This window comes from Eumetopias jubatus, unplaced genomic scaffold (genome assembly GCF_037043125.1).
Source record: "Eumetopias jubatus isolate StellerSeaLion01/CBP00866 unplaced genomic scaffold, mEumJub1_p1.0 scaffold_17, whole genome shotgun sequence".
In the NCBI taxonomy this organism is placed as follows: Eukaryota; Metazoa; Chordata; class Mammalia; order Carnivora; family Otariidae; genus Eumetopias; species Eumetopias jubatus.
This window is the reverse complement of record NW_028274823.1, coordinates 70,651,531-70,677,618: the sequence shown is the minus strand read 5'-3', so window position 1 is coordinate 70,677,618 and position 26,088 is coordinate 70,651,531. Positions and strand designations below refer to the sequence as shown.

The 26,088-nt window shown below is 39.8% G+C and overlaps 2 protein-coding genes across 2 annotated transcripts in view; both read left to right on the top strand.

Moving 5' to 3' along the window:
* Positions 1-8,138, top strand: part of ABCB10 (ATP binding cassette subfamily B member 10) — a 34,431-nt gene extending 26,293 nt beyond the window's left edge. The window contains exons 10-13 of the mRNA XM_028104606.1: positions 731-911; positions 3,482-3,525; positions 5,526-5,560; positions 6,271-8,138. Of these exons, the coding sequence (XP_027960407.1) occupies positions 731-911; positions 3,482-3,525; positions 5,526-5,560; positions 6,271-6,502 (492 nt within the window). The 3' untranslated portion in view covers positions 6,503-8,138. The remainder of the gene's footprint in view (positions 1-730; positions 912-3,481; positions 3,526-5,525; positions 5,561-6,270) is intronic.
* Positions 8,139-13,334: 5,196 nt separating this feature from the next.
* The window catches only part of NUP133 (nucleoporin 133), a 60,055-nt gene continuing 47,301 nt past the window's right edge, over positions 13,335-26,088 (top strand). The window contains exons 1-8 of the mRNA XM_028104631.2: positions 13,335-13,597; positions 15,850-15,968; positions 18,327-18,430; positions 19,779-19,886; positions 21,460-21,594; positions 22,216-22,386; positions 24,256-24,411; positions 24,719-24,789. Coding sequence (XP_027960432.1) covers positions 13,416-13,597; positions 15,850-15,968; positions 18,327-18,430; positions 19,779-19,886; positions 21,460-21,594; positions 22,216-22,386; positions 24,256-24,411; positions 24,719-24,789 — 1,046 coding nt within the window. The 5' untranslated portion in view covers positions 13,335-13,415. The remainder of the gene's footprint in view (positions 13,598-15,849; positions 15,969-18,326; positions 18,431-19,778; positions 19,887-21,459; positions 21,595-22,215; positions 22,387-24,255; positions 24,412-24,718; positions 24,790-26,088) is intronic.

The window sequence follows — 26,088 nt, the reverse complement described above, 5'->3', positions numbered from 1 at the left end:
GGGCGAATTTATGGAGAATGAGGAAATAGAATCAAAATAGTATAATGTTGGGTACCTGGGTGGCTCAGTTGGTTAAGCATCTGACTCTTGGTTTCAGCTCCAGTCTTGGGATTGAGCCCCGCGTTGGGCTCCGTGCTCACTGTGGAGTTTGCTTGTCCCTCTCCCCGCCTCCTCTGCTCCTCCCTTACTCACTCATGTGCATGTGCAAGTGCTCTCTCTCTCTCTCTTTCTCTCCAATAAATAAGTAAATAAAAATCTTAAAAAAATAGTATAAAGTTGACCCTTGAACAACATGGGTTTGAACTGCATGGGACCACTTATATGTGGTTTTTGATAGTACAGTACCACAAATGTATTTTCTCTTATGATTTCTTAATAATGTTTTCTTTTCTCTAGCTTACTTTATTGTAAGAATACTGTATAGAAAATATATAACACACAAGGTACGCGTTAATCAACTGTTTATGTTATCAGTAAGGCTTCCAGTCTACGTAGGCTATTAGGGGTTAAGTTTTGGGGGAGTTCAAAAGTTATACTCAGATTTTCAACGGCATGGGGTCAGCACCCCCTAACCCTCATGTTATTCAGTGGCTGACTGTGTATTCTTTGAGAGCAATTTAATAGTTTCTTAGATGTAAGTACTGTATAGTAAGCGTCACTATATTTCCTAGATATGTTTGAAGTCTGTTTTGAAATTTGCAAGAAATAATGTTTTGTTTCCAATTTGCAGGAACCAATTTTGTTTTCTTGCTCCATTGCTGAGAACATTGCTTATGGTGCAGACGACCCTTCCTCGGTGACTGCCGAGCAGATAGAGAGAGTGGCTGATGTAGCCAACGCAGGTGCTTTCATCCGAAACTTCCCCCAAGGATTCAACACTGTGGTCGGAGAAAAGGGCGTTCTCCTTTCAGGTACCTTTTTGTTACTGCTTGGCAGCAAAAACTCTTGCTCCAAAGAACTCTGCAGCATTTCATACAGCAGTATTAATTTCTAATTAGGCTTTTGTCCTTAGAGTTTATGAGATTGGCCTTTCCCCTTCCTGAAATCTCTTTTGTATATGGATAGCTCCCCGGTTTCCTTCACTTTCTACCTCAAAGGTGTTCCCAAATTCCCACGGAGTGTCCCACCGAGTAATAACTCAGCCACAGCAGCTTTTTTCTCTGAGAAAAGAATGTGTTTTGCAAATTGAGATCCTTGAAAATTGCAGAAAATAAGACAGATACAGCGTGGAAGGATGATTTGTCCAGGGAGGCAGGGGCTGTGAGCATAGAGCAGAACTGAAATTGAAGAGTTCTCTGCTCCCCACTTTGTACTTTACATGTTAGACCAGGGGTCCACAGACTCTCCTATAAAGGGCCAGAGAGTAAATATTTTAGATTTTATGAGCCACATGTGGTTTCTGTCACATATCCTTTGTTGATTTTTTTTTTTAAACAACCCTTTAGGAATGTGAAAACCACTCTTGGCTTGAGGGCCGTGCAGAAACAGGAGCTGGTCCCGGTCTGGCCCATGGCACAGTGTGCCACGCCCTGTGCTGGACACAGGCAAGACTTGCGGCTGAGGCTCAGTCGCTGTTCCCTGGGATGTTAGAGCACCTCGGAGCGCATCGCATTCTGGCTACCGTATTTTCAGGAGGGAAAGAAAAAACTTGTATTCTATTGCCTAGAATACAGAAGTGAGACCAATGAGTAGACTTAAAGAGAAATACATTTTTGGGTAAACACAGATAATTTTTTCATTACAGTTATTGACACATGCTCCCTTCCATGGAATGAGCGCTCTGTCACTGGAGGTGTCTGCCTCCATGTCAGAGTGAAGGTGGCTGGGTTGGACTAGAGCAGTAGTCCTTTCCAACTCAAACCTTTTTTTTTTTTTTAAAGATTTTATTTATTTGACAGAGAGAGACACAGCGAGAGAGGGAACACAAGCAGGGGGAGTGGGAGAGGGAGAAGCAGACTTCCCGCTGAGCTGGGAGCCCGATGCGGGGCTCGATCCCAGAACCCTGGGATCATGACCTGAGCCGAAGGCAGATGCTCAACGACTGAGCCACCCAGGCGCCCCTCCAACTCAAAACTTTTTGTTTCAGGTTAGACCACAGAAAATTTAACACAGACATGTTTTGATTGTGTATGATTTTTTTAAACAATAGGCAGTGGATGAAAAAATGTTTTGGATAGATTTGCAAGATTGCAGCAGTAGAATCACACATGGCTATGTAAAAATGACCTGCTCTGGCATCTCTGAAACACGTCCTTGGGTAGAAAACCAGTTTCAGCTCCCCATGGTGACATTATTGAGCATCAGGGGGTGGAGCCAGGAGCTACCTCACTCCATCCAACAAGCGTTTCGCCTTCTCTCTTGGAACAGATTCTACGAGTCCTTCCCTCTACCAGGATTCTCAAGCTCCCATTTCAGAGTGAAATAACCAAAGGTTTCAGCCCATGCTCACTTTCTGGGGGAAGAGAGAATATCTAGTGACAGATTCCCAGTGCACTAATTGGCACTGAGGATTTCTCAGAGCTGACCCAAAGCTCTCAGCTGGCTGCTCAGCCAGCCCACCTCAGAGCACTCCGACACCCTCACCAACTTCAGAGGTTCCAAAAGAAAGGGATTTCCCTGGTTCCCTTGTTGTGAGCATGGGGCTGCCTATCTGAGGACAGCTTTTAGGAGCACCACACATTTCAGTTGTAATTTGATTTCAGTTCATCATTTGATGAGCTGCTTTTAGATGAAATAATGTAATGTCCAGTAATTACTATTAATAAGTATTTCATCCAATAAAACCAACCAAAAAGGACTGTTTTCATCACCAAAAATGTAGTGAGTTTTCCAAAATGAAGTAAGTCGGGAGGAGTCCTGAGTAGTGTTCTCTGAGACTCTACCGGTTGTAACTTGGGAGTCCCGTCCCCTGGAGTAAAGGAGAGAAGGTGGTGGGAGGCAAAGATGAGGAAAGGGATTATTGTAGATGTTCTTCTGCCTCCCTCTGTCCGTCCCATCTGCGTTTACTCACTCCTATCCACCCCTACCCCCAGTTTCTTCCCTTGCTTTTAGTAGAATTTGAGTTCTAAGAGGGCGGATTGAAGTGGCTTACTCAGACCTTGGTTCTGCCACTTAACCAACTATGAGACCTGGGACTGGTTATTTTGTGCCTTGGTTTTCATCTGTGAAAAGGGAATAATTACAGGATCTACTTCATGGGATTTTTTTAAAGATTGAATGAGACAACATTGTAATGCTTTTAGACAATGCCTGGTACATAGGAACTCCTCAATAAATGTTAGCTATGATCATTGTTATTAATTTTGAGGTTGATGAGGAGACGATATATTTAAAAAATAGGCCTTTGTTTTACTGTCTATCTCAGATGTGACTAACTGGAAGAAGCTATCTTCAAATTGCCGCTTAGCTTATCAGAAAAACCTGTTACCAAGAATTTTTGTTAAGGCTTTCAAGTTTAAAAAAAAAATATTGTCCTTGTCAGGTGGGCAGAAACAACGGATTGCCATTGCCCGTGCTCTGCTTAAGGTAAGCTTGAAGCCATTTGGCCAGAATTTTTTTATTATCATTTTTAATTAGGGACCTTATAATTTGTAATTTACTCTTCTTCTTCTTCCTTTTGTTTGTTTTTTTTTTGGACAGGAGGGTAGATATATGGTTGATAGTTCAGGTGAAAGATGAGTTGGGAGTTCCACTGAGTACATGTTGTTCCAATTTAACAAGGATTTCTTCACTATTAGGAGCCCAGTGCTGTGCTAGGGTTGTTGGAGGGAGAAAACTTTAACACATGGACCTTCTGTGAAGAAGTATAGGTCTAACAAGCGAAACAGTGATTATATAAAAATATCAAAACAATACAAGTATGATTCTTTGTGTAATCTATAGTCAACTGCTAAACTTCGTAGTATAGGCTGGAAATACTTACCCAAAACTCCTAAGAGGAGAGGGAAAGCCATTTTAGCTGAAGGCCCCAGACATTGTAGTTTGTAGGAAATGATAGCTTTCCCCTTTGTTACGTAACTACTCTCCTCAGATTTATAAATGATGTTTTTAAAAAGCAGCTTTATTGAAGCATACCATAAAAACTCACCAGTTTTAAATGTACTCTTCAGTGACTTTTAGTAAATGTACAGTTGTTCAGCCATCACACAGTCCAATTTTAGAACATTTCTGTCACCCCAGATAGATCCCTTGTACCCACCTGCAGTCTTTCCCCGCTCCCAGCCCTAGTCCCAGGCTGCCACCAATGTACTTTCTGTCTGTCCTGATTTGCCTTTCTGGACATTCAGATAAATGGAATCAGGCAAGATGTGACCTTTGCATCTCGCCTCTTTTGCTCGTATAATGTTTGTTTGTTTTTTCAAGGGGGGAGGGGCAGGGGAATGGGCGAGAGAGAATCTTAAGTAGGCTCCACTCCCAATGTGGAGCCTGACGTGGGGCTCGATCTCACAACCTTGAGATCATGACCTGAGCCGAAATCAAGAGTTGGAGGCCTAACCGACTGAGCCACCCAGGCGCGCCATGCGTACCATGTTTCTGAGGTCTGTCCGCATCTCTGCGTATATCAGTCCTTCTTTACTCCTTTCTCTTGCTGAGCAGTATTCCTCTGTGCGCCACAACACAACTCGAGTATCCATTCACCAGTGCTGAACACTGGGGTTGTTTCCAGGCTAGGGCTATCGTGACTAGTGCTGCTGTGAGCAAGCAGCGTACAAGTTTCCGTGTGAACGTACATTTTCATTTCTTGTCAGCAACTTCCTAGGCACAGCTAGAATTTAATGTGTTAGAGACATCAGCTGACTCTTCCCTTGTCTCAGTTTTATGTGATGCTCCTAACTAAACTACAAGCAGGACCTTGAGAGTCTAGACTCTGTCCTACTCACTTTAGATCCTGCCTCACACTGCTCGTTGACTGGCCAACAGGGTAAACTGCACTGTAAACAAGGTCCAGTCCAGCAATGCCCGCGACAGTGGCTCAGAGAGTCACCTCTAACTCTTCCATTTATGTGCTTAGCTCACACAGTTAGGAGTCTGTGCTTTTCTTTTTTGTAGCAGCTTTATTGTGATATAATTTACATCCTATACAGTTTACCCATTTAAAGCGTGCAGCTCAGTGGGTTTCAGTGTAGTCCGAGTTGTGCATCCATCACCAGAATCAATTTTAGAACATTTTCGTCGCCCCAGGAAGAGACGCTAGATTCTTTACCAGTCACACATGGCCCCCTGTCTTATTTCTCTGTTGACCTCAGCCCCAAGTGAGCGCTTACCTACTCACTGTCTCTGTAGGATATGCCTGTTCTGGACATTTCATATGGATGGGGTCCTGCAATATGGGCGTTTTGTGTCTGGCTTCTCTCACGTAGCAGAATGTTTTCAAGGTTCATCCATGTTGTATCGTGTATGAGTACTTCATTTCCTTTTATTACTGAGAGTTTGTGTTTTTATAATAAAACTGTGTTCCTTTTCAAAAGAAAAGAACATTAAAAACATATTAAAAACAATTAAAAATAGTGTTTTTCTTTTTTCAGAATCCCAAAATTCTTCTCCTAGACGAAGCAACCAGGTGAGCATATCTTAATACTCTGTGTGATTGTACAAGCCAAATTCTTCCTTTACCAAAAACTTACTCTTCTGTATTTCAAAGCGATACAGCTGAAAATGCTGTTTTTCCCGCTCCCACTTTAAAGTGACCAGGTCTGAATTAATAATGACAGCGGGGAGGCAGTGGACAGGCCAGGTCAGAAGTGGAGGGTTCTAGGGCGCCTGGGTGGCTCAGTTGGTTAAGCGACTGCCTTCGGCTCAGGTCATGATCCTGGAGTCCCGGGATCGAGCCCCGCATCGGACTCCCCGCTCGGCAGGGAGTCTGCTTCTCCCTCTGACCCACCCCCTTCTCATGCTCTCTCTGTTTCATTCTTTCTCTCTCAAATAAATAAATAAAATCTTAAAAAAAAAAAAAAGAAGTGGAGGGTTCTAGTCTCAGTTCAGTCCCGTTTATGATGAGCCCCGGGTCACACTCAGCAGCAGCTCTACAGAGTGCTTTCTACTGTGACAGCAGGTCTATGGAAATCAAGGGTCCCAAGTTTCCTTTTTGTAGTATTTTTATAATATAAAAAATAGATAGTAGAAGTGTATATATAGTAGAAGTGGTGATCTTGGTCGTGGTGAAAATGCGCTGCTCCTCTAGGGCAACTGCGTGTGTGACAGGAAGCACATGAGTGCACAGTGTGCGCGGGACTGACGTCTTTGCTTTCTCACATGGTTTCCTGTTTGAAGTGCCCTCGATGCTGAAAACGAGCACCTTGTGCAAGAAGCTCTAGACCGACTCATGGAAGGAAGAACAGTGTTAATTATTGCCCACCGTCTGTCCACTATTAAGAATGCTAATACGGTGGCTGTTCTTGACCAAGGAAGGATTACAGAATGCGGGAAACATGAAGAACTGCTTTCAAAACCAGATGGGACATACAGGAAATTAATGAACAAGCAAAGGCTTAGTTCAGTGTAAAGGAGCAATTACTGATAAAGTGAACATGGGAGGCTTTAGACATCGTTGCAGGAAAAATACTTAGAGATGGTATCTAATCTGTAAGTCATACTTCAGGTTATTTAAAATATGCCTATTTTTTCCAAGGTGGGTAAAATATCGTTTTGAGATGTACCTGTTCTCAAGACCTTTTTATTCAGAGTTTTAATAATTGTAACTTTCTAAATGTCTATAGCACTGAAGTTATTTTCAGGTTTTTTACTTTCTTTTATCCTGGAATACTTTATTTAATATAACATGGCACCTCATTTTTATTTTTTATGCGCTGTTACAGATTGAAGCTGTTGTCCAATGACAACTTTGAAAAGGGGATTATAAATAAAAAGCTTAATTATTTTAGGTGATTTGCCAACCACTGTGTAATTTTCTTGGTAGTATTCTACCTACATTGTGTCTCATTTTCCTAGAAGATGAAAATCTTCCCTTTTTTTATTCTGATAATCTCCTGAAGTGAACCTGACATACAGAATAGAGGAGTAGTTAGCATCACATAGCGAGAAGGGAACATTTACGTTCCTACCTCCTGTGTCTTCAGGGGTATGAAATTTCAGATACATGTGTTCCTCTGGGATGAGACCATGTTTGGATGTGTGTGGTTTTCAACATTTTTAGCATGTGAAAGCCTGACAAGTTTTAAAAAGGGAAGAAGCCCAACGTTTGAATATGGAAACTTCTATTTTCATTATTCACACATTTGTTACTGTGGAAAGTCAAGCATGAACTGCTAGGTACTATCAAGAGGTAAAAATGAATTTTACATTTAAGTCATCCGAGGCATTTATTTTGAAAGTTATCTTTTAAAATTTTGTAATTCCTAGCCCGATTTTAGGTTTTATCCATTAAGTACTTTTGAAATTTCATTCAATGAAGCAAAAACCTAAACTGTAATTTTCAACCTTAAAACATTTGAAGAAAGCTTAGTTCTTCCTATTCTACAGAATATCAAGAAACTTTCAGAACTTGTTATTCTTCTGAAAAGAGGACAATAACCCTTTTTATTTATGGTTATAGTTTTATTCACCCAAATGCCTCAGAATTCTGAAAGCAATGCTGATAACCATTAGATTTGCCATATTTCAAATCAGTGCTGTTAATTTGCTGTTGCCTCAAGAAAAAGTGCTTTTTTTACATTGATGATGCCAGAACCTAAGAAATAACTGTTGATGTAACTAAAATGGAAGTTTGCCTGTGTTCTAAGTATTGATGAGTTCACTGATTATGCTGGAAGGAGAAACCACTACTTCATGATAAGCGTGCGGTATTATAATTCATTCTACATAAGGGAATTTGTTATTGAATAAAATGAACTCAGTGAATGAATGAACTCCACGTTCTTTGTATTAGGAAACAGTACATCGGTGACAATCATTTTAACAAGCTTTACTTGTATTCTTTATACAATTTGCAATTATGATGTGGTTCTCAGAAAGCAGACAAAACACAATTACAAGGTTGGATCTGAGGGAAATCGCTTTGTGCCATAGAAGTATTTACAAAATTGAATTTGATCATTATATTTTATTTTCTAATACAAGATGTTCAATTGTGTCTTTAGGGAACATTTTATATCCTGGATTAAAATTTATAGTGAACTTTATCTGTGTCTGTCACTTCTTATTAAACTTTATTACATTCAGTTTCTTACTGGAGTTTGGCTGTGGAGATTCAGGAATAAAGAAAAAACTAACATTATAAATAAATAAAAGTAAGTAGTAATTACAAGTTCCTTTCATTTTCTCCCTACCTGATTGTTAATGTTCTCATTTTTATTTCTATTTTTAAAATTTTTTTTTCTATTTACAAACTGTTAGAGGGTGGGGGAAGGACAGTAAAGTATCCCCCAAACTGAGAAAGTACGTAGAGACTGGAGAATGAAGCAGGTGACTCCATCCAATTGACACAGTTTTATTCAGGGTAACTTGCTGATGGGGGGGTTGTGTGGATGACGATCCAGGCAGCTGCACAGCAATTCTCCATAAAGTCCAGACCTTGGTCTACAGATTTTATAGAGCAAGGAGATGTGTGGGTGGGGAGGGCACTGTAGTGAGATCAGAGGGATTGCATGCACCTAACTGACAACTAACCTTTAATTAGATATTGTGGCACCATCCATGTGTCGGGAAGGGTAAAGACTCTTATCTCTAACATTCATGGGAGGCCAAAGCAAGCCTCCACACATCCCAGCCTTGGTGGGCATTTTTAAGGTATGTATATTAATCTTCAAGGGGCCTGGAACACGAGAGGTCATTGAGCAAACATGAACAAGATGGAGGGCTAAAGATGGAGTCCGTATTGTCAGTACTCCTACATAAACACTCTAGTTGCTTCAGTGCAATAAATAAATATCCCCTGCCCCCACCTTGGACAAGGAATTGTGCTGTCGAGTTGATGACAGAATGATTATCTGCCCTCAAGGAGCTTCTAGCTTATTTAGAAAGATAAGGCAGATAAAAATCAATTACAAGAAAATAGCTAAATATTACAGAGGTGGTGTTGCTAACACTGTGGATGGTACCGCTTTGTTTCCAGAGTGTTTATACATGTTACCGTGTTTGATACTTTGACAATCCTATAATTTATTTTTTATTTATTTGACGGGGGGGCGGGGAGGCGCACAAGCAGTGGGAGTGGCAGGCAGAGGGAAAGGGAGAAGCAGGGAGCCCAATGCGGGGCTTGATCCCAGGACCCCGGGATCACGACCTGAGCCGAAGGCAGATGCTTAACCGACTGAGCCACCCAGGCACCCCAGGCAATCCTATAATTTAAAGAAATACCTATCACCCCCTTTTCACAGAAGAGGAAATAAGAATAGGCAAATTGTAGGAGCGCCTGGGTGGCTCAGTCGTTAAGCGTCTGCCTTCGGCTCAGGTTGTAATCCCGGGTCCTGGGATCGAGCCCCGCATGGGGCTCCCTGCTCAGCGGGGAGTCTGCTTCTCCCTCTCCCACTCCCCCTGCTTGTGTTCCCTCTCTCACTGTCTGTCAAATAATAAATAAATAAAAATCTTTAAAAAAGAAAAAAAGAATAGGCAAATCGTAAATTCAGCATTGATGCTTTATACAAAGAGATTCGAGAAATGGGAGCCAATCATGGGGGACTTTCGACATTATGCTGAAAATCTTAGCTTTCATCCTACATGCATGGAGAGCATATGTTCATATAAGCAATTTAGAAAATAAGCAAAAAAGAAAATTTTAATCACCAGAAATTCTATCTGTGAAGATAAAATTTCATGTTATTGAGCTTAGTGTTTTGTTGTCCACCCTCCCAGGCTCATCTCTATGTGTAAGGCCTTCTCTGACCCTGGACTTGACTGGTTCTCAGGAAATAATCATAAGCTAAATAAACCATTATAGGCTAAAGCCTTGTCAGTACATTTTTATAAGTTAAGGCTCTATTTTGGGAAATTCACTTTATTTCATAAAAAATGCCAAAGCTGTTAGAAAATAAATGAAAATAAATGTACATGTTAACAAAACATTAAGTATATTAATGAAAGAAGTATGTGAGAACTACATTGTAAATGTTCCTTTGGGAATGTTTTACATGATTTTTACGTCTGAGGCATCATGGCAATCTCTATTCGTTCAACTCATTCAAAAAACATTGAGGGCGCCTGGGTGGCTCAAGATTGGTTAAGCGACTGCCTTCGGCTCAGGTCATGATCCTGGAGTCCCAGGATCGAGTCCCACATCAGGCTCCCTGCTCAGCAGGGAGTCTGCTTCTCCCTCTGACCCTCTTCCCTCTCGTGCTCTCTATCTTTCATTCTCTCTCTCTCAAATAAATAAATAAAATCTTTAAAAAACAAAAAACATTATTGAGCATCCTCTTATTTTGTTAGGTCCTATGCCAACAAAGGACCTGTGCCTCCCTCATGAAACTAGCCCGTGGGTCAGCAAACTGTGAGCAGTTGCCTGATTTGTATGGCCTGTAAGCTAAGGATGGTTTTTACAGTTTTGTTTGTTTGTTTGTTTGTTTTTAAAGATTTTCTTCATTTAGTGAGAGAGAGAAAGAGTGTGCAAGCTGGGGGAAGGGTAGAGGGAGAGGGAGAGAACCCCAAGCAGACTGCACTGAGTGTGGAGCCTGACTTGGGGTTTGATCCCACGACCTTGAGATCCTGACCTGAGCCAAAACCACAAGTCGAATGCCTAACTGACTGAGCCACCCAGGTGCCCCAGTTTTTACAGTTTTAAATGATTTTTAAAAACCAAAAGAAATATTTCATAACACATCAAAGTTACATGAAATTCAAATTGCAGTGTCCATACATAGAGTTTTATTGGAACATAGCCACACTCATTCATGAGCAGTTGCAACAGACTACAGCCTGCAAGCTGGAGATACTCTCTGCCCCTTGACAGTTTGCTGACCACAGAACTAGTGAAAACGATATGCATTCTTCCCTGCTTGGAGGACTTTCAAACTACAATGAAATTTAGAGTTATCTCAAAAAGTTCCATTGCCATTAGAGGCAATTAAATGAATGCCTTGAAAATGATTGGGCATGGATCATTTCCATGATGGGTTCTTCATTGTTTCCCTGTCTTTCCATTTTGATAATATCACCATTAATATGTTGGTGATAGTGGAATTCTAACAATTCTACAACAGCTGCAGGAAATAATTCTGGCTACTATCCCACTGTTGATTGCAGTGATTAGTACTAGAGAATTCAAAGTTTGGTCTTAACTGAAAGGGCAGTACTTTAGGAAGGGTGTATAGAAGGGAGGCACATGTTCAAGTTGAGCTTCTCACATGTATACATGTGTCTATGAGGCCTTTTTTTATTTCAATAAAAAATGGGCTCATAGTGGACATACTGTTTTGTGACCCATCTGCTTTTTAAAATTTTACAATATTTTCCTATATCCTTAAGTATTCATTACACACATCTACATGTATTCTTTTTAACCACATACAATTTTATAATGTGACTATCCTATAAATCTATCATTGGACATCTTTCTATACTCTTTGCTATTATAAACAATACTATTTATTATGATTTTTTCAGATAAATTCTAAAAGTGAATTGCCACGTTTAAAGAGCATATACAAGTTATAAGGCTTTTTGATAGATTATCCTCTTAAAAGACTGTACTAATTTATAAAAATCTCACCAGAAGTGTATACATCAGCACCTATTCCTCCACGGCCTTTCAACATGAACTATTTTCATTTTTTATAACTTTCCAGCTAATCCAACAGGCAAACAATACTGATAGGTGGTTTGATTTGCATTTCTTTATTAGTGATGTTGAAGATCTTTTCATGTGATTTTGGTCATTTCTAGTCTTTGACTTAATGCTAGTTCATGCCCTTCATACATTTCCATTTTTTTCTATTGGGGTAGCTTGCTTTCTCTTACTGATTTTCTTCAAAGAGTACTATTTTATTGGAAATATTGTTTTTCTTCAGTTTGTTTGCCTTCATTCTATGTTTGTTTTTTGACATTCACAAATACAGTCACATTTATATTATCTAATTCTCACAAGTACTATTAGTAATTTAATAGAGGCTCAAAAAGGTGACACAGATAGTAAATAGCAGAGGTGAGATTTGAACCAAGTCCCATTTAATAATTCCGGAGTCTATACACTCAATTACTACGCCAGTGGTTATCAAAATGTCCCCGGACAGCAGCATCACCAACACCTAGAAACTTGTTAGAAATGCAAATTCTCAGACACTGTGGGTGGGCAGCAACGCAGTTTAACAAGCCCTCCTGGTGATGATACATGTTTGAGTGTGAGAGCCACTGCACTACACTATCCCTTCTTTTAGATTTCCCGTATAAGGGACTATAATATTTAAAATGAGGTCAAAGGATAAACAAGGAAATGATTTTTTTTTTCTTAAAGGAAATGGTAACCACTAGGAAAATGTAGAATCCTGGGTAGTAATAAAGAAGTACTTGGGCTGTCCCCAAGGCACAGGTCCTGATACTGTTCCACTCGCTGCGGTCTCCAGTCTCCACTGCAGGAGGCTGACATCCGTGGACTGCATTCAGGAGCTACAGTGTACCAGGGTGTTGCAGTGGCGGTTAAGTGTGAAAAATGACTCCAGGATAGAGCTCTTCTTTTTGACTGGGGTAACTGGTCAGTTTTACCAAGTGGGGCAAAAGGTGGTAGAACAGGGGTCCGTCCTAAAGGAAAACAAGAATTCAGTTTTTAACACGTGGATCGTCAGGAATCTGAAGGACACGCAGGTCGAAGTGTCCACTAGGGAGTTGTTTAGAGCCTACAGTTTTTGAGCAAGATCCGGGATAAAGATGTGGACTTGTGGCGTCACTTGCGTTCACTAGCGTGGATGAGACAGTGTGGAGTGGGAAATGACAAATGTAGAGAAGAACAAATATAACAGAGTGTGAAACCACTGGCAGCTTTTCCGATTTTCTCCCCTCTCAGCGTGGACCAGGGAACCGATACTTTTCAGTTCCCAAGAGGCTCAGGAAAGACCAGCACGCAAAGAGAGGCTTTCCGTTCAGGCTGCTAGAGGGCCAGTCGAAAAGGGCGCCTGGCTCTCCAGTTTCACTTTCCTGAGGTTCCGGACACCCGCCAGCCCCCCAGAACTCTCCACTGGCTCCCTCTACGACCAAGTCTCGCGGCTAGAGGCAGCCCTCTGACGTCATTACCGCGCGCCCTCCCCCGCCACCCTACACACACCGCTCCGACCACACCCCACGGCCTCGGCGCTGCGCTTTTACGTATGACCGCTCGCCCTCCCCCGCCTCCCCGACAAAGCCCGCCTCTAGGCGCTGTGCTTTTACGTCATCACAGCGCGCCCTCCCGCCTCTGGGTGTTCAAGCTCCGCGCGCGAGCCGAGCTTCAGGCCCACGAGCGGAATCCGCGCGCTTTGTCGCTTCTGCGTTCCGTCATGTTCCCGGCCGTCTCCTCTCCGCGGACACCGGGGCCCGGGACCCGAAGGGGCCCGCTGGGTGGAGTCGGGCCGGGCTCCACGCCCCGGGCGACTAGCAGGAAAGGTCTGTGTCTGGCGTCGGCAGTCAGCTCCCCGGTGCTCTTTTCGCCGGTCGGCCGGCGTAGCTCGCTGAGCTCGCGGTAAGTGATTGTCCCCGGTTCATTCTGGTGACCGATAGGCTTACGTGCCTCAGCGGGCCTGATGGGATAGTGTCTCCAGAAGCCTCCGGAACTGGGGGCGGCGGGGAAGAATGCCAAAATTTGGGGGAAATAGATCCTCTCCATCTTTGCGGGTAGTTATTTAAGCCTCGCTTTAATTTATCGAGCCTTCACTTTGCACTTTTCATGGAATTAGCTTTGTGTAGAAGTGAACAAATTGGATTTCAGTCAGTGGTTACCCGCCTCCTTCTTACTACCCCTGTGTTCCCGTGTCAGTCAGTCTTGAGTCTTCACTTAAGGCCAAATGAATCAATATGAAATCCTTCGACGATGGTGGCAAGGAGCATCTCCAACCCAGGAAAACCGTATACTGCCTAACATAGTTATTGCCATTAATATCTGTCGATTAATAGTTAAGGGAGTTTTGGCCACACAAGTTCACTTTGTAGCTAAATTAATAGGTATAAGGCTTTCCATAGCAAGTGAGTTAAGAGTAGTTTTGTTAGCAAATAAAACCGTGGCACATCAGTCCACATCACTTGTTAAATCATGCTCCGCACCCACCCTTTCATATTTAATCTAGAACTTTAGAAGGTAACATGTTTCTGAATTGTTTCCTCTGAATTGGTCTACCAAAAAAGAACTTTGTTTTGCAGGAAAACATTTTGAAAGTGCTCTTCAAAGTGGTGATCTTGCCAGTGTTTTCTACTCCTTTTGAAAAAAAGGGAATAAAACCTGTATTTAATGTGTGGTTTTTAAAATCTTTTCTTACTTTCTAGTGATTATTTAAAGAAAAATCTTTGTTATAACAGTATGTCAACAAAGCTCATTTAATCCTCATGATAAGAGAATAAATTTTATACTGGTAGCTTTACATTATTTTTTGAATGTTAACAAGGTGAGGAGATACAATTTCAACTGCTGTATCTGCTGTTGAAGAACAGGTAACAGCAGATACTCATGACTCTTAATTTCTTGGTTGCACAAATCTGGGGGCACCTGAGTGGCTCAGTTCGTTAAGCGTCTGCCTTTGGCTCAGGTCATGATCCAGGGGTCCTGGGATGGAGTCCCACATCAGGCTCCCTGCTTCTTCCTCTGCTTCTGCCTCTCTCTCTATCTCTTAAGAATAAATAAATGAAATCTTAAAAAAAAAAATCTGGTAGACTTCATAAAATTTGCCTGATGAGGGCAAAATGGGTGAAAGGGAGTGGGGGGTACAGGCAGCATAGGGAATATAATCAGTGATACTATAATAGGGTTGCATGGTGACAGACAGTAGCTGTGCTTCAGTCAGTTTTGTACATCTGAAACTAATGTAACATTATGTGTCGACTATACTTCAATTAAAAAAAAAAAGTTCCAGGGTTGGTGAGAGCTTAAAGATAATCTAACCCAGGGCGCCTGGGTGGCTCAGTCGTTAAGCCTCTGCCTTTGGCTCAGGTCATGGTCCCAGGGTCCTGGGATCAAGCCCCGCATCGGGCTCCCTGCTCAGCAGGGAGTCTGCTTCTCCCTCTCCCACTCCCCCTGCTTGTGTTCCTGCTCTCACTGTCTCTCTCTGTCAAATAAAATCTTTAAAAAAAAAAAAAAGATAATCTAACCCAGTGTTTGTAAAGCTTTTTTGACCACAGTGTAGAATAACTCTAGATTATATTCTATTTTGTTTTTCAAAAATGTTGATTGAGACCCTCAAAATGACCCACAATTTGGAAAATACTGATCTAGTCCAACCTTCGTATTTCACAGCTAAGGAAGCAGTTATAAATAGTTTTGAATAGAGCATGCGTCTGATTCCTAGAGCATAAGAGTCAGAAGCCATTTTTCTAGATCCGGTCAGTCTTTTTTTTTTTTAAACAAGAAATATATTAGTACACATGAACCAGAGTTGTTGTTTTGTTTTTTTGGTTTTTTTTTTTACTGTCACACCTCATCATTCTTCTTCATCAGAGATCTTCTCTTTATGTGAAAATATGTACCTTAAAATTAGGATAATGGAAAAAATTTTTTTTAAAGATTTTATTTATTTGACAGAGTACAAGCAAGGGGAGTGGCCGGCAGGGGGAGAGGGAGAAGCAGGCTCCCTGCTGAGCAGAGAGCCCGTTGTGGGACTTTATCCCAGGACCTGGGATCATGACCTGAGCCCAAGGCAGACGCTTAACCGACTGAGCCACCCAAATGCCACAAGATAATGGAAAATTTTAAGTTATGGTTCAAGGAATGTGGTCTCTTTTCTTTAGAGGAACACCTACACGAATATTGCCACACCACTGTGTAACTGAGTCTATGAACTATGATGTGAAAACATTTGGATCTTCTCTTCCTGTTAAAATAATGGAAGCCTTGACATTGGCTGAAGGTGGGTGTCATTTTCCATTTGCCTCTGTTAGCAATTCAAAATGCAGCCTGGCTCTGGCTCAGATTGAAATTTGTGCTTTCTCTGATATACCTTCACTTAAATGGGGTAGAAACAGGTGATGTCTTTGGTTTTCACTGTAATTGAGAAATGTAATGAATTTGAGAAGCAGAATGAGTTTATTTTTAGCACAATCACATTCTTTTATGGTTGTAAACACTGCATATGCAAAACTCGGTCTGATTTCAAAAGTTGATCGGGTGTATGAAGTTTAGCTTTAAAAAAAACCAAAACACTGCCTCACATTATTGGGTGTGATAATGCAGTAAGGTCAAGTCTTACTACATCTATTTCTGGATCCTGTGTAGTATCCCAGAGGTTATATGTACACATTTGTGTTATCAGTGTGGTGTATCTTTAGAAGATTCTGTTGGCCGAGAATTAGGGTGGAAGTTTGAAAGATGCAGTCACACAAGTGTTAGAAAGGCAGCAGTAAGGATGAGGGGTTGGGTGACTTGAAGAGCAAAGTTCAGAGCATCCTCAGTGATGTTCCCAAGGCATTATTTATGATGCAATTAGATTTTTGTGATTTTCTGGAACAGTTTTTCAAACTTCAGGTAGTAACCGATACCAGTTTGGTGGCTCATGGCCAGCACTTAAAAAATACCAGAGTGCATTTCATATAATGTTTGATAACTTGTTTGTTTTATTTAAATTGTATGTGAATGCATCATGATATAAAATGTATTTCATACTGTGAATGACAATCAAAAAAGTTAAAGTACTCCATTCTAGAAAGGAATATTTCTCATCAACTTGAACTTGCCTATCTTCCCTATGAGTCCTTGAGAACTCAGGTACAGTGGTTTTCAGACAACTAAACTTCCACTAACCTCTGTCATGCACTGTTTTTGTTTTATTTATTTATTTTTAAGATTTTTTATTTGCGAGAGAGAGAGGGAGAGCACACACAAGAGAGAGCACGTGCATGAGCAGGGGGAGGGGCAGAGGGAGATGCAGACTTCCCACTGAGCAGGGTGCCTGATGCAGGACTTGATCCCAGGATCCTGGGATCATGACCTGAGCTGAAGGCAACCACTGAAGGTGACTGAGCCACCCAGGCGCCCTGCACTGTTTTTGTTTTAAATATATATATTTTTCTTTACTCTTCTAAAAATTTCAGCTTAAATTATATTTAAACCTTTTAACATACTCCTGGTTCATGCCACCAGACTTTTAATAAATAGTACACAGCCTCAGAGGAGAGAGTCCCTAGAAATTAGGATGTTTAAACTGAGGGGTGTGTAAACTGGAAGAACTTTTCCCTATATGGAAACCTACCAAGTGCTGTTTGTTAAGTCAGAGACCTCAAGGGCTTACCAGTAGAGTATTTGGAGCCGCTTTATTGCTTTCAGGAAAAGAAAATATTGAGCAGTTATGCTAATTCAGCAAAAAGCCCGCACTTAGCCTAGGCACGACTTAGTATTTTAGCTTGTACATTATTGATGCCTTTTATCTTGCCCTTCTTTAGGCAAAGAGCAGAGCTCAAATTAATTAAATTTCTAGGGCTAACACACTGAGGTTTACCACCAATGCTTACGACAGCAATATACTAATTTAGTTTTGTTAGTTAATATGGAATGTAACCCACGTGGTGTCTAGGTGGCTCAGTCGGTTAAGTGGCCGACTCTTGGTTTTAGCTCAGGTCGTGGAATTGAGCTCTGTGTGGAACTCTGCGCTTAGTGAGGAGTCTGCTTGAGGTTCTCTTCCTCTCCTCCCTCTGCCCCTCCCTTGTGCTCGCTCTCTCTTTCTAAAATAAATAAATAACTCTTTAAATAACTCTTTAAAAAATATGGAGTGTAACCCTTGACGTCTGCATATAGTGAAGTGATTTATCATACTTTTAAAGAAAGTATTTGAAAATCACATTATTTTGAAGGAACAGTTTTTCCTTGAAATTTTTAATGTATTTAATGGGAGAGATCATTATTTGTGTTGCTGTATCAAAATAAAACTACAAATGTTACTAAATATTTTAGAAAGTAAGATACCTGTTTATAACCAATATTAAAAGATACTAAACCTAAGTCCAAAATATACTTTTTGCATTCAGATACATTTCTAAGTGTGGTTATCAAAGTTAAATGGATTTCTTGTTTTGGATATTTATAACTCTTGAATTACTCGAGAGGTCTTTTTTTATGTGGTAATTACTTTTTTATGTATATATATAGACAAACATATAAAGAGTGTAGCTATCAAGAAGATCTTGGTATAAGGAATTTTAAGGTTTTTTTTTCTTTTTGTTTTTTTAACAGTTTTTCTTAATGCTTTAAGTTTAATTACGTACTTTTTTTTAAGTTGATGATCAGCTGACTGTTCACATAGATGGAGGTGGATGGGCTTGTCTGGTCTGCAAAGAGAAGCTCATTATTTGGAAGATTGCTCTGTCACCTATTACTAAGGTAATTGCTGTTTAGAAAGCTAGAAGGAGATAGAGGAGAGGATTACCAATTGGCTTTTAGTGTTTACCCTAAAGCTTTAGAGTTGTTAGAGGACAATAATCTGAATCTACTCAAACATTATGGATTTGCATTTTTGTTATATGAAATACTGAGCATGCATATACATTGTTGTATCGGGGGAAAAAAAGTTTCTCCCATTTAATAATTTTAAACTAGATCCATCTTATTTACATTTAATAACATTGGAGACTTCAAAATTTTTAATGAATGTTATAAATGTAATGTCAGTCTACCTAATGAAGTTTAAGGCTAAATGCCATGCACATAAGCTAATGAATTGAATTTATTTATTTCTAAGATAGGACTCTGTTTCACTAAATCTGCTGAATGATGCTTAATAGGGAAAAACGGGGGCATCTAGGTGACTCAGTCAGTTAAGCCGCCGACTCTTGATTTTGGCTCAAGTCATGATCTCGGGGTCCTGGGATTGAGCCCTGTGTCGGGCTCTGTGCTCAGGTGGGAGTCTGCTTCAGGATTCTCTTTCCCCCTCTTCCCTTCCCCTCTCACCAAATAAGTAAATAAGTCTTTCAAAAATAGGGAAAAAATGATACCAATTTTAGTAGTTACTAGTTTAACTTTCGGTTGTCAAGTTTCTCACATAGGATTATCATTTGTGTTTCCAAGAACTTATTGTCAGCAACCTAATTTTCCTGTGTGTTCCATATCAGGCATCCTTCCTTGCACCAATCACGGGTCTTTAGTTACTGGGCCATTGTTCTGTTGGAACTGGGGATTCGTGATTATCTGAACCTTGACATCTGTGGCCTTTGTACTGCTGCTGCCTAGAAAGTAGTATTTGTAGTTGAGAGCATAGGTGAGGAGATGTCTTGGGGCCGCGATGAGTTAGCAGAAGGAGCCTGATATCTGGGTGAGGCTAAGAAATATTTTCTGGACAACTTGGTATAATTAATTATTCTGTGGTCATTCTGATTTTAGATGTCAAATAAACAAATCAAGACTAGCCTGGGAAAATTCCATACATAGGTCTCTTAACCAGTAGACTTTTTTTAGTCCAGAAAGGTATCGGGCTAGTTGATATTCAGTGTCTGGTCTACCTCTTAAGTTTTCCTGATTCTGTATCTCTTAAGATATTTTGTTTTGAAATTACTGAAAGCCCTGATGAAAGCCTGATCAAAAAGATGTGAGAAGAAAGAATATTTATAGAATGGTATTTCCAGCAGTGAATCAGAATCTGAAATATGCAGGGAAAGAAAATAGTGAAGTCAGGTGCATATTCAAAAAACTTGGATTTGATGTGAAAGATTTTTTGTTTGGGTTTCTTCTTTAGTTATCTGTTTGCAAAGAACTTCAGCTGCCGCCTAGTGACTTCCACTGGAGTGCTGACTTGGTGGCTCTCTCTTATTCTGATACTGCAGGTGAAGCACATTCTACTCAGGTAGGTGACTTAAATGCTTATTGAAATATATATTTTTTGTAAATAAGGGAGTTGTAATATTAGAGGAATCATCCAACCTGATTCGGAGACATAACTGTAAAGCCACAGGAACCAAGACAGTAGTGTTGGCATATAGACACATAGAGTGTGCAGATACAGAGGTGGCCCTTTGATCTGCGACAGAGCTGCAACAGCGATTCAGTGGAGTAAGGATAGTCTCTTCAGTAAATGGTGTTGGGACCTTTGGTCATCCTTATGCAAAAAAAAAAAAAAAAAAGGAAGAAATAATTTCCCCCTAAACCTCCTACCTTATACAAAGATTAACTCAAAAGGGATCATAGATTTAGATGTAAAACATAGAACTATAAATTTTTGGAAGAAAACAGGAGAAAATCATCATGACCTGGGGTTAGACATAGAGTTCTTGGAAATCACCAAAAGCATGATTCATAAAAGAAAAAAATAGATAAATTGGACTTTATCAAAATTAAAAACTTGGCTGTGTCAAAGACAGTGACAAGAATGAGACAAGCTACAAACTGGGAGAGAATATTCAGAAGCCATATCCTACAAAGAACTTGTATCTAGAACGTAAAATGAACTCTCAAAGCTTAATAAGAAAACAACCCAATTTAAAAACAGGGCACAGGACTTGAACAGATACTTTACCAAAGAAGATACAAGGTATTACAGAGATGTGCACATCATTAGCCCTTAGGGAGGTGCAAATTGAAACAATAATGAGATATCACAATATACCTATTACAATGGCTAAAATACAAAATACTAACACTACCACGTGCTGGCAAGGATGTGGAGCAACTAGAACTCATACATTGCTGATGGGAATGCAAAATGGTACAGCTACTTGATTTTCGCTTTCCAATGAAGTTGAAAGACACTTGCCATTATGACCCAACAATTCCATTCCTGGCTGTTTACCTCATAGAAATTAAAACTTAAGTTTACACAAAAAACAGTATACGAATGTCATTAACAGCTTTATTTGTGATAGCCAAAGGTGGAAATAACCCAAATGTCCTTTAACAAGTGAATGAATAAACAAACGGGTTTCATCCGCAGAATGGAATACTACTCAACAGTAAAAAGGAATGAACTCAGTATAGCAACAACCCAGATGCATCTCAAAGACATGCTGAAGTGAGATAAACCAGTGCTTAAAGGTTACATTCTATATGATTTCATTTGCTTGACAGTCTCAGAAAGATGAAACTATAATGGTGGAAACTGGTTACCGGGGTTAAGATAGGGGAAAGATGTGATTATTAAGGGATAGTTAGCACTAGGGAGTTTGGGATGTGCTGTGTCCCTGTATTGGTGGTAGTTACATGGGTCTATACAAGTGTTAAAATTAATAGAACTGCACAACAAAAGGGAAAGAAAGTCAATTTATAGTCTGATAATTTTTAAAATATAAAAAGGAGGGGTTTTGTCCCCCCTAATTTCTGTTAAATAATAAATTCCCCTAGTTTCTTTTTATCAGTGTCACCAGACTCCCAGATTCAGGGTCCTTTTTACTGTGATTTCCAAGTGTTAATGATCTTGTTTCAAGGCTGTTGCTGTCATGGTTGCCACCAGAGAAGGATCCATCCGCTATTGGCCAAGCCTTGCCGGTGAAGATATCTACACAGAGACCTTTGTAGATTTGGGAAGTGATAAGACTTACAGTTTCCTAACAGCAGTGCAGGTATATAATGGGTTTTCTTTCATATTTATTGGAAAGCTGTGATTTGGCTTGGGAGTGATATGTGAATGACTAAAAATTGTTTTGGATAGACCATACAGGCCAGAGGGGGATCAAAAAGAGGCAAGAGAAGAAGGTAAGGGTCTAGGAGTTGAACAGTTGGACAAAGGAAAGCCCTTCTAGGACTCTGAAATACCAATATTAGATTGTAGCCCATGGTATTCATTTCTTTCAGAAACATTTTCTGACAGTGACCTAGAAACCCTTAGACATTATGAAAAATGGCTTGCTAATGTACTCTTTGCAAGTTTACCAAAGAACAAAATGTGATACTTGATTTGTTGAACCTGCGGTGTGGTGAACCTATAGTTTAAAAATCAGAATTAAAAAAAACCCACTCAATTAAAAAAACCAGTCTCTCTATGTAGAATTAATAGTATCATGTATTAGTATCATGTAATAATATTCATAAGTAAATCATTTTAGTAAAATGACACTTTTTTTTTTATTCTTTTAGATTTGTTTTAAGGTACAGATGGTAGATGATTTGTTTCTGTATCAAAGCATTTTGTGTTAATGTTCTTAGTTATAGATGCATAACTTATTTACAATATTTGTTCATAGGGAGGAAGTTTTATTTTGTCCTCATCGGGAAGCCAGCTGGTTCGGCTGATACCTGATAGTTTAGGAAAAATTCATCAACACATTCTGCCTCAAGGACAAGGCATGCTTTCAGGAATTGGTCGGAAGGTCTCTTCTCTTTTGGGAATTTTATCTCCAAGTAGTGATCTCATCGTAAGTTGATAAAATGATTTTTGTTTTACAAGCTTGTTTCTTCATGAAATCCATAAGTTGGAAGTTTCCTACGAAGTTGGTATTGCCTCTGTATGAACACTAGCGTATATGAAGTAAAACTTTTGATCTTTTCGGTGAAGCATTTTTATCGTGATCAAATGAATTCATACTAACCCTCTCACAAACCCTGTAACTTTAATATTCTTAAATCATACACATTCTCTTATATGTACATTCTTTGCATTAAAACTGTTATATAAAATTACAAATGTGTTTAAGGACCAGTTTTGCTTTTTGACTTAACCAGAAATGTGTTCTCCACTCCCATGACTCCGGCTATTTGTGTGGATGACTCAAATCTAGATCTGTCAGCTGTGCTTCTGCCTCAGGCTCTGGAATAGTGAAGGGAGGCAGATGGGATTGAACTTGGAGCATCTGCTCTCTGCTAGGGGCTCTATATTTGTTATCTCGAGTAATATGATGACCTGTAACGTAGAGCGCTTTCTCCTCAGTTTGCAGATGAGGAAATAACCTCAGTGACATTTACGTAAACTGCCTGAGGTTGCACAACTACTCCATGGCAGATATGTGCCCAGGCTTCTTTGATTGAAAGCACATTTTCTTCTCACTGTGCTGTTTCCTTCTTCTTCTTCTTTTTTTTTTTTTAAGATTTTATTTATTTATTTGACAGAGAGAGATAGAGAGCCTGAACACAAGCAGGGGGAGTGGGAGAGGGAGAAGCAGACTCCCAACTGAGCAGGGAGCCCGATGCGGGGCTCGATCCCAGGACCCTGGGACCATGACCTGAGCTGAAGGCAGAAGCTAAACAACTGAGCCACCCAGGTGCCCCTGTGCTATTTCCTTCTAATTGAGGTTGCTCTCATCATCTGCTTTCTTGATGGTCTTCGAACCTACAACCTAACATGTCTGAAAACAAATTGCTCATATTCCCTCTTCTCTCACATTTTCTACACCAAAAGTGTGTATAAAACTCGTTTCTCTTTTGGCCTGTTTATTTCTGTTCATAACCTGTCACTTTTTTCAGTGACCCCGGTATAAACTCTTCATTGTGTGTGTGTGTGTGTGTGTGTGTGTGTGTGTGTCTCCCCTGCCATAGCAAATTCCGTACTTATCAGGTACTATAGATTTGACTTCTGTCATGTCTCATTTTCATCCCTATCTTTTACTTCCATTGTTATGCCCTGATCTACACTCTTGGTAAATTTCCCCTAAGCTCTTGGTGCCAGTTCAGTTTACTCTCTGTTGCCTCCCTTATCCCATTAGTGGCCAGAAACATGGTGACGGGAGAAATGGAGAAAATTAGGGCTTTAAGTCAAAACAGTCGTGTGCCCAACTAAAAACATAACTGTACTTCATAACCAAGTATATACTTGAAAAGGTGAAATAATCTGTCTACAAACTTGCCACTTTTGTTTTCCTATAACACAGCTTTTGAGTTCAAAAGCCATTGATAATATCTTGTTTACTAGGTTTACAAACTCACATTCAGGGCTCTGCTGTGTGTCCCTAATTTTTCATTTGAGCATTATTTCTACTTCTTTTCTAGTTATAGTCTACATTCCAATGTAACAAGACTACTTGTTCTCTGAAAGATCTTATAACTTTCCCACAACTGTACTCTTTGTGGGCTGTCTGCTTTTGTATTTCTGCCTATGGAAATCTTACCTTGCCTTCAAGGTCCATTTTAGGATCGCTCCTTTCTTTGAATACTAAACAAAGAATTCTGCTAGGATTACTAATGGAATACTTATAAAATATGTAAAATTTGAGTTTCAGAAAAGTAGTTCATTCACATTAGAACTTAAAAATCTATAAACATAACTTTTTTCATCTCTCCTCTCCATACAGCTTTCAAGTGTCCTCTGGGATAGAGAGAGAGCAAGCTTTTATAGCCTGACAAGTTCAAACATCAGTAAATGGGAATTAGATGATTCTTCAGAAAAACAAGCACATAGTTGGGATATAAATAGAGCCCTGAAGGAAAACATTACTGATGCTATTTGGGTAAGGAAAAATCATACTCATCTTTGTAATTCACATTTTTGAGTATATGAGAATGCTAGTTTCTTTAATTGTTTTATTTATTAGAACACATTTCAATGCAGTGTAGCTTTTAGCGATCAGATAAGCAGAAATATGGCGTTCAACCCCTAGAAATATTGGAGCTCACTGATTTACTTGGTAGTTTTTAAAATGCACATATTATTTATTCAATAACTATTTGAACTGTTTAGTAGGTGCTGGGAATACAAAGGTGAAAAGAAATGATCCTTACACTCATGGACCTTATGTTATTGATATTTTCATATAGGGATCTGAAAGTAACTATGAAGCTATTAAAGAAGGGGTCAACATTCGGTATTTGGATTTGAAGCAAAACTGGTAAGCATTTAGTTTGTCATCAAGAATATAGGTAGTTGTTTGGATAAATAATGTTTATTGTAAAATGATGAGCAACCTTGCTATCTGTTCTTCTAATGCTATTCTCGTCATACTTTTATACCTTACTAAATGGTTTTGTGTCCTTTTCTAGAGATGCTGGTTCATTTGAGAAATATAGGCAGTTCTCAGCTTTCAGCTGCATATTCTTATATTAGTTGTCTGCCCTAGTTTGAGACTCATCTTTCCTGCTCTCATGGCTGGAGCTTTTCTTTCTTCACGCTGAGAGATGCACTCCCTGCTGCTGTGTGTACTCCATGCTGCCATCCTTCTCTTCTCAGTGGAGATACCAGACATACTTCTCCAGCCCTTTGGCTTTAGTAAGCCTATGTTTGTGGTGATATTGAAGAAAGGAAGGTAGGGTGAGGTTTTGTCTTGGCAGTACAAGTGAGAACTCACTCAGGGTTTGTATTCACAGTGAATTTCCTTTTAGAGACAATGCTCTAAGTGGCGCTTAAGATCCTAGGTTAGTCTGATAAAGTTAATTTATCCTGTGTGATTATTTAGTTTTAATACCAAAGGTCATATGGAACTTAAAAACCATTTGTAACATGGCTTCCATGAGAAAGTTCATAATGAGTACAAATATATGACTTGTCATTCTTCAAAACACAACTTACCAGAAGTTAAGAGCAATTTTTATGTGTTTTAGAGTAATTGAGTTTATTTAGTAGAAGAAATTCTACTTGTTTTTTGGAAGGGTATTGCAGGTCTGTATAATTTTTCTTAGGCTCTTGAGAAAGTAAGATCCTTCTTTATAGTTTCTGAAAACCTTATAGAAACTATCAAAGAGGTAAAAATAATATATATTTAATTTGTTTTCATGTATCTTTACCAGACTTTCAGAAATTTAGAACTGCTGCTAGGACACAGCGCACGTGGGCATATGATGCAGACGTTTTCACATAGTTTTCAGAATGGAGATGTGGACTGAAAACAGAAGAGAAACGTGCTTAAGAATTGCTGGACTGGGTCAGAGACCAGGCTCCTCTCCCCCACTGTTGTCATGCTAACAAGATGCTTGTGGGGCTTGTGAGACACAGCTCTTGTTCTCCTAGTGATCCATACAGAGTGTCCGTATCTGCATACCTTTCTTCTATTTAAGAATAGTGTTTCTCTTCCTCATGCTCACTGATGCTCCTTGATCTTTTGCTCGTTTTGGCCGGGTATGCAACCTAGGCATATATTTTCAGGGAATAGGCTTATAAATTCTTTTACTAGATTATTACTGACACAGAGCTC